Source organism: Vitis vinifera, chromosome 13 (genome assembly GCF_030704535.1).
Source record: "Vitis vinifera cultivar Pinot Noir 40024 chromosome 13, ASM3070453v1".
Classification (NCBI taxonomy): domain Eukaryota; kingdom Viridiplantae; phylum Streptophyta; class Magnoliopsida; order Vitales; family Vitaceae; genus Vitis; species Vitis vinifera.
In genome coordinates, this window is record NC_081817.1 from 26225131 (window position 1) to 26234519 (window position 9389).

Consider the following 9389-nt stretch of genomic DNA (forward strand, 5'->3'; position numbering starts at 1 on the left):
AGTTTATATTTTCAAAAGGGTTATTTGATTAAAACGGTAATTCACCTCCTTATTTTTTAAAAAAATAATTATTTCTATTAAAATTTATGTATAAATGCTTAAAATTATAAAAAATATTTATGTCAAAAATAAGTTACTTTTCAAGTAAAATCATGAGAATAGTTAGATTCACAAATTTGAGAATCATATCATGCCTTTTAATCAATTAATTTTTTTTCAAAAATGAAAATAAGACAAACATTATTGGAAACATATTTTATGGATACGGTTTTAACAAAACATCTATCATTTTAAAAAACATCAAAGTACTTATTTTATATATATTTTTTCAATATTTGAACATTTTAATAATTAAAAAGAAAATAGAAAAAGGGTGAGTTTTCTAATTATGTACATTATTCTGAAAATGAATTTATTTTTTTTATAGAAAATTATTTTTATTTGGGTTATTATAGAAGTCTTCAATTTTTTTTTTAATTTATTAAAAAACCTAACTTACTTTTAATAAACCTTTTCAAACATACCTGTAATAATTTGATAATTTGATTGAATGAATAGCAATATCGAAGAGTAAGTCCTTATCGAAAAAGGTTTTAAAATAAAAAAAAAAACAAAATTGTTGATAAACAAAGAATAAGACTTACAGTCCCAATAATAATAACCTTTGAAAAAACCCAAATAAAAAAAATAAAGAAATAAAAAAAAGCCCAATATCAAACATATTATTTTTAATTTATGAAAGCTTATATATTTTGGTTTGGTTGTTAAGATTTTTATAATTCACTTCTTAATTGGTCAAATTCTTAATTGAATGTTTGAATATATATTTAAAGAGTATTTTGAAGTTTCAATTGAAGATAAGAGATAGTAAGAAAATACACATCCACAGTAGTGTATTTTGAGGTTTGAGATGCTAAAATAAAACAAATGACCATGGTGGCATATGAGCCTAAATCACTCCAAACAGCATGCCCAATGCCTTGACAAGTGTTGGTTGACACCTTATCTTAGAAATACAAAGAAGAGGAAGAGGGTGGAGAGATTATATTATCAAAGCTTTCACAGCCATTGAAGTTGTAGGAATCACCCACAAAATTTCACCTTCATGCTTGGATCAATGCCCTTGAGCCTCAAAACAATGGTTAGAATATTGCTCCTATTTTTCTCTCCTTTTTCCTTTCCACTCTACCTAAATTTGGTCTTCAACCTCATCAAAAAGCAGCCTTATTGCCTCAAATTGGCTTAAAACTAGCAACAAGTTTTACTAAAAGTTAATTTGGGTCAAATTTGTGTCTTATAAGTTTACTAAAAAACTACCCTATTTTTAAACAAGTTATACAAGTTGACACGAATTTCACTCAAACTCAATTATACTTCATTCAAACTCGCAAAAAGCTTGTTGAATTCAAGTCTTGTTAGTGAATTGTATCAAACTTTGTCATCCCTACCTTTAACCACAATGTCTCCTTCATTACTTTATTAGCAATTATATTCAACTCCTGCGGTGCATGGAGCAACATATTTTTGTAACTTAAACTATTGTAACTCAACTTTCCCTACAAAAGTGATCAAATAACTTATGATGTTACATCAAGATAATAAAATCCATTAAACTCAATTTAATTAATTTCTCAAGTCTTTGACATACTATTCATTGCATGTTAGTTTCACTCGAAACAGTGTTCATAATTTAACGAGGTATAAGCTATCATCAACCTTTCAAGATTACTTTTATTGTTCTTGAGTTTTATATCCTCTTATTACATGATCAACTAGTATACTCTAATTCATAAAGAATATATGTCAAATTCTACTAAAAGAATTACTGTGACATTATAAATTTCATAATTACAAGTCCTTAAGATTATCTAAAAAAACATATTATTTCAACCAATAAAATATCATGATGTCTATCATAAGAATAGATATTGTCACATGCCTTAATCAATGGTGACTTAATTTATAAGGAATATGTGATTGATCACCTTAAAGTTTTATCCGTAGGTCAAAGTCATTGAAAACCTCAATATTAATACAAAATTCTCTCAAAGTTGAGAGCTTGTATAACATAATAACTTAGTGAATCATGATTACCCAATAGTTAATGTCATGATTTACCATAAGTTTTGTCCAATTTACAACCATACATACTAGTGCAATCACTAATAAAAACTCATTTTGATGATCAAGATAAGTCATTCTTCTAATTATGAGGTAGTATACTACAATTTCAGATTGATTGTCCAAGTTTATGAATTGGTTGTAAATAATTCATAACTTACAAGAAACTTATGACTTGAATCTTTCATACAACTTCTTATACACCAAAATCATATACAATGCAAGTAATGTAAACCCGAGTGTTCAAATAAATATTAATGCAAATAATGACAGAATAGTGGAACTAGAAATCATAATATTACAAATATGTTTATGAAATTTCACTTAGTTAAATCATGTCATATTTTTAAAGGCTTTGATTTTTTTAATTGGATCTTGGGCTTTTAGGATTTGATCTTGGGTTTTAGTTGTTTCATTCGATTTTCAGCATTTATAATTTTATTTGGGCTTTAACAATTCATTTGATCGAGGCTTCAATTTTTTGATATGGGCTATGGGCTATGATTATTTTCGGCTTTGGGTTTTTGTGATTTGGGCTAGTTTTGATCATTTAATTTGTTGTTTTGGGCTTTGGTTTGGATTGATATTTGATTAGGCTTTGGGTATTGGATTTGTTGTTTCTTAATTTGGAAATAATATTTGACATTAGCTTTTGGGCTTTTTTAGCATATTAGTTTTGGTTTTTTATTTTTATTTTATTTTTCTGTTATAACCAATAGTTGGTTAGGTTGTTTTTTTCTCTGCAGAGCTCTACAGCTCCTTATGCGTGATTTCTATTATAAAAAGGCATTTTGGCTTCTCTGTTTAGTGGTTCTTTGTACAACTCATTTTTTTCTATCAATGAAAGGAGAATCTGTCAATTTTTCTCTCCATTTTCTCTTGTAATATGGTATCGAGCGTATTACCTCCGCCGCTCACTGAAATGGCTCGTAGTGGTCAACATAACAATGATAATAGATTTCAGCCCCTCACATCCCCTACCTCTGGTAGCACGGCAACACAATCAGATCAATCTCTCATGGAGAACACTAATAACCCATTTTTCTTACATAGTGGTGATCATCCAGGCTTGGTGCTCGTCTTGCATCTCCTCATTGGTTCAAACTATAATACATGGATTCGTGCCATGCTGATGGCTCTCAACGCAAAGAATAAGCTCGGATTCGTGGATGACACTCTTTTGCAGCCCATGATCGACGACCCTACAATTGGAATCTGGTCTCGATGCAACAGCATGGTCACATCTTGGCTCCTCAACGCTGTCTCAAAAGAGATAGCTGATAGTCTTCTCTATCTCGAGAGTGCCCATGCTGTGTGGGTAGATCTACACGAACGCTTCCATCAGAGCAATGCTCCACGAATTTTCCAAATCAAGCAACAACTACATGATCTCTCACAAGGTTCGCTCGATGTTAATACCTATTATACTCGATTGAAGATTCTCTGGGATGAACTAAAAAACTATCAACCAGTTCTCGTCTGCCACTGTGGAGGTATGAAAGCTTGGATGGATTATCAACAGTAGGAGTATGTGATGCAATTTTTAATGGGTTTGAACGAATCTTATGCTAGCACAAGAGGCCAAATTCTGATGTTTGATCCGCTCCTCCATGTGGCGAAAGTATTCAATCTTGTTGTTCAAGAACAACGCCAACGGTCTATTGGATCTAGGTCCTCCGCTCCATCAGATTCCATGGCGTTTAATGCCTCTTCTTCGGCTCCTTCCGTAGCTATTGCATCATCTCACAACAAGCCCAGACGTGATCGCCCAATTTGCACCCATTGTGGGCTCATAGGGCATACAGTAGATAGGTATTATAAATTGCATGGGTTTCCACCAGGTTATAAGCCCAAAGGGAAAGCCCAAGCACAAATGGCCCAGACGAGCCCCTTTCAATCCCATTCTACTTCATCGAGTTCCTTTACTGAACCATTGAAGGGCATTCATTATTTCCCTTATGCTGCTACTACTACAGTGGGATCTTCCCCACCACCAGTCTCTCTCTCATCGGATCAAGTTCAACAACTCATTGCCTACCTAAGCACGCACATTCAACAGCAAGCTATTGACCCACTTGAGTCTCCATCGACATCAGGACATTCAATTTCTCAAATCTATGGTAACAATTGTTCTACTCAGTTTTTTCCTCATCCTTTTATTCCTTTCGATGCTTGGGTGATTGACACAGGGGCCACCCATCATGTCTGTTGCAATATTTCTCTATTTTCTCATTCCAGACTGGTTCATAATACCACAGTCACTCTTCCTAATGGTCATGTTGTTGCAATCAATCGTGTAGGTTCTGTGAGGTTGTCTGATACTTTGAACTTGGATAATGTCTTGTTTGTCCCCATGTTCACTTTCAATCTTCTTAGCATTAGTGCTCTTACTCTGAGCCATAATTGTAGTGTTAATTTCCTTTCAAATTCATGTGTCATTCAGGACCTCACTCGGGGCTTGACGATTGGGAAAGGTAAAAGACGAAAGGACCTCTATTTTCTAGAACCAAGGAATGAATTTTGTAATTCTGTTTTTACAAATTATGTAATGTCGAAAAGTGATATTTGGCATTTTCCCCTTGGACATTCATCTCATGTAAAAATTCAAATTCTTCACAATGAATTACACATTCCCAATTCTTTATCCCATTTGTCTTCTCACTGTAAAATTTGTCATATGGCCAAGAAAAAACGTTTACCTTTTGTTTCACATAATAATATGTCAACTAATCCTTTTGATCTAGTTCACATTGACATTTGGGGACCATTTAATGTTAGTACACCAGCTAGACACAAATATTTCCTCACTATTGTTGATGACTACACACGTGCTACTTGGGTATATCTTCTTTGTGCTAAAGCTGATGTTCTCACTGTCTTTCCTGAATTTTTCAATTTGATTTCTACTCAATATAACACTGCAATTAAATCTGTCCGTTCCGATAATGCTCCAGAATTAGCTTTCCATGAATTTTTTCGTACCAAGGGTGTTATTCCTTATCATTCTTGTGTTGCTACACCTAAACAAAACTCAGTTGTGGAGCGTAAACGTCGACACATACTTAATGTGGCACGAGCCTTATTGTTTCAATCTTGTGTTCCTCTCTGTTATTGGGGTGATTGTGTTTTGACAGCTTTTTATTTAATCAATCGTACACCCTCTCCATTACTATCCAATAAAACCCCATTTGAGCTGTTGAATAAGAACAAACCCACCTACAGCCATCTTCGCATTTTTGGGTGTCTATGTTATGCTTCCACGCTTTCTAACCAATGTACAAAGTTTGCCCCTCGTGCTCGAGCTTCTGTTTTTCTTGGCTATCCTTTTGGTTATAAGGGTTACAAGTTACTTGACTTAGAAAGCAATAAGATCTACATTTCTCGGAATGTCATTATTCATGAATCACTCTTTCCATTTGCTCATTCTGCTGTGAGCAACGATGTTGTTGATTTGTTTAATGATCGTGTCTTTCCTAAGCCAATTCAGTCCATCTCCGAGCCTTCTTGCAATCAGCCTAACATGTCTTCTTCCCATAGTTCAGAGTGCATTTCCTCACCAGCCCCAATTCAAACAACCTTACGTCCACGTCGTGTCACCACAAAACCAGCTTACTTGTCTGATTATCACTGTTACCTCACTGAACACGTTTCTTCTTAGCCTTCTCTATCCTATTTCCTCTTGCTTGAGTTACCACAAGCTTTCCAGGCCATATCGTGAATTTGTTCTCGCCATTATTTCTCAAACCGAACCAACATCATTCTCTCAGGCCATGGAGTCTCAAGTGTGGCGTGATGCTATGAATATTGAATTGTAGGCATTGGAAAGCAATGACACTTGGTCCATTTGCTCTCTTCCCATTGGCAAACAAGTGGTTGGTTGTAAATGGGTGTACAAAGTCAAGTTTTGAGTTGATGGCACTGTGGATAGGTACAAAGCACGCCTTGTGGCTAAGGGATTTACACAACAAGAAGGTATTGATTATCTTGATACCTTCTCTCCTGTTGCCAAGCTAGTTACTGTTAAAATGTTGCTTTCTTTAGTTGCAATTCATGGTTGGTCTCTCACTCAACTTGATGTCACTAATGCATTCCTTCATGGTGACCTTATGGAGGAAGTTTACATGAATCTTCCCCCTGGATACACTTGCCGTGAGGGAGAACATTTGCCTCCTAATGTTGTGTGCAGGCTGCATAAGTCTATCTATGGCTTGAAACAGGCCTCCCGTCAATGGTTCCACAAGTTTTCCAATGCTCTCTTATCAGAAGGTTTTGTTCAATCAATCAGTGATCATACCTTGTTCACAAAACATCAAGATACTTCTTTCTTAGCTCTTTTGATCTACGTTGATGACATCATTATTGCTAGTAATGATCAACTTGATGTGGATACTTTAAAGCATGCCCTCAACTGCAAGTTTAAGATGAAGGACTTGGGGCCACTCAGATATTTTCTAGGCTTGGAAGTGGCTTGATCTTCTGCTGGTATCCCTATTTGTCAACGCAAGTATGCGTTGGAATTGCTCTTAGACACTGGACATTTGGGTTGCAAACCTGCCACCATTCCTATGGATCTTAATTTGAAACTATCTCAAGATGATGGTGACTTGATTGAAGATCCTACCAGCTATAGGCGACTCATTGGTAAGCTGTTATATCTTACTATTACTCGTCCTGACCTGAGCTATTCTGTAAATCGTCTTAACCAATTCTTAGCAACCCCTCGCAAGCCACATCTTCAGGTTGTTTTTCGCATTTTACAATACATCAAGCGAACCCCAGGCCAAGGACTTTTCTTTTCATCAAATTCCAAAGTGCAACTCAAAGCCTTCGCAGATTCTGATTGGGCCTCTTGTCCTGACACTCGTCGTTTTATTTTTGGTTTTTGTGTGTTTCTTGGGACCTCCCTCATATCTTGGAAGTCCAAGAAACAACCGATTGTCTCTCGCTCATCTGCTGAAGCCGAGTACCGATCCATGGCCAACACTACTTTTGAGATTCTGTGGCTCTTATCTCTTCTTCACGACTTGAAGATAGCCCATCATGGGCCAGTTGTTCTTTACTGTGACAACCAAGCTGCTCTCCACATTACAGCAAACCTAGTCTACCATGAGCGCACCAAACATATTGAGATTAATTGTAATATCATTCGAGAGAAGATTCAAGCTGGGATTCTCAAGACTCTACATGTTACCTCCTAAAACCAACTTGCTGACATTCTTACTAAGGCTCTCCATTCCAGTCAATTTCATGGTCTCTTGGGCAAGATGGGAATTCATGATCTATAATCTCCATCTTGAGAGGGAATTTTAGCATATTAGTTTTGGTTTTTTATTTTTATTTTATTTTTTCTGTTATAACCAATAGTTGGTTAGGTTGTTTTTTTCTCTGCAGAGCTCTACAACTCCTTATGCATGACTTCTATTATAAAAAGGCATTTTGGCTTCTCTGTTTAGTGGTTCTCTGTACAACTGATTTTTTTCTATCAATGAAAGGAGAATCTGTCAATTTTTCTCTCCATTTTCTCTTGTAATAGGCTTCGCTTTTAATATGTAGTTTTGACCTTGGTTAATTCCTATTTGAGCCCCTAGTCTGATTATTTCATTTTGGCCTATTGATTTGTTGACTTGGACTTTGTGTTTGTGCTTGTTTGTGATTTAGGCTTGGTCTATTGTTCTGGGGTTTTAGTTTGATTGTGGGCATTTGTGTATTACTTTGGGCTTGGCCTTTATAAATGTTTGAATTTGTTTATGGTATGGGCTTGGTTGTTTGATTTGGACCTTCTATATACGCTATTTGACTTGGGCTTAGGGCTTTCATTTAGTTTATTTGAGCTTGGTTAATTTGATTTGGATTTAGGCTTGCTTTTCTTTTATTGAACAAAATCAACAAAAGTAAAGTGTATATTTTTTAAAAGAAGCAGAATACGTGCATTCAAAGTTTTGAAAAATAGTTTTGAAAAATTAATTTTAATTGTTTTTATGTTTTTAAATATTTTCCAAAAATAACTTTATGATATATATTTCTTAAAGCAATCATAAAAAGAAAAAAACAAATAAAAATAACTAAAAACATTTAATATATGTTTTCAAAAAACACCTAAACCGGCTTTTTTTTTGTTTATCAAACAGTTTTCATATTTTCTTATTCTTAAATATAAAAATTCATTTTTGAAAACAGTTTTCAAATATATCTTGTGTTTTTTATTACTCTCTATAGCACTGAGATTGGTATTGCAATGACATTTGAAGAGATGTCAGGATCGAGCTACAACTTATATATTTTTAAATTATTCAATCTTTATATAAAAAAATTAAAATAAGTTAAATGAATTTAAAATGATATATAAAAATAATTTATTAACTTTAATTTTTTTTTTCTTTTATTTTTCCCTTCTCATATATATTTTAAATTTTCTGTAGAAAGCTTTTGAAACTTGCTTTAAACCATAAACTTTTTTTTTTTTTTTAATTCAAAGACATGATTTGGAAAGTCATTACACATATTCATTAATATATCCATTTAGAAAAGTTTTTTTAATACCGAATTGAAATAAAACAAAATCTTTATAACATGTAACAAGTAATGTTTTGATTAATTTAAGTTGGAAAATGCTAAGCTACAAAACCGATACTTGTTTAATAATTGGATAATATTTGAATTTATGATTATTATTAATGCTAAATTTGGACTATGCTATGTAGTAAAATGCCCGATCAGTAAGAACAGCACACGAGCCAGCCCTTGCTTTTAAATTAGCCAAGTCATTCACGCGCTTTGTGGGCTCCACAATGTCTGAAACTTGAATGCAATGTACTAACCATTTTTCTGCACCAGTTTATGGCAATGGCAGTCCGTACTCCATAATCAAGCAAGAAGAGCTGTCTGGTACGGTGGTACCTGCCATGAAACTTCAAGTAATTTTCCTAATTAGTTGCCTTCGTTGAAACTTAGAACCAGAGAAAGAAGAGCAAACGAATTATCTAAATAGAGAAATTTCTTTACAACTTTTGTTTTCCCATCTTTCAACTGTGAAAAATTGTTTAAACAACCCAATCACACTGGTTGATGCGGAAAAAAGTGAGTTATGATTCACGGTTTAAAAAAATATAATTTTTTTTAATTTATAAATTAATTTTACTTTTTTTCTTTTAAAAATATTTTAATATATATATAATTAAATAATTATTTTATAAAATGATTTTTTTTTGCTTATTATATTAATTAACATCAATTAATAAGTGAAGACGTATCAATAAGTTCACTTTAAT

General features: G+C 33.7%; 1 protein-coding gene across 1 annotated transcript; it reads left to right on the forward strand.

Annotated features, from left to right (window-relative positions):
• The first annotated feature begins 3007 nt into the window (after window positions 1–3007).
• On the forward strand, window positions 3008–3646 carry LOC104877924 (uncharacterized). Its single transcript, XM_010647433.1, has one exon. It carries the CDS (start codon window positions 3008–3010, stop codon window positions 3644–3646), a length of 639 nt encoding a protein of 212 aa, XP_010645735.1.
• The last annotated feature ends 5743 nt before the right edge of the window (window positions 3647–9389 follow it).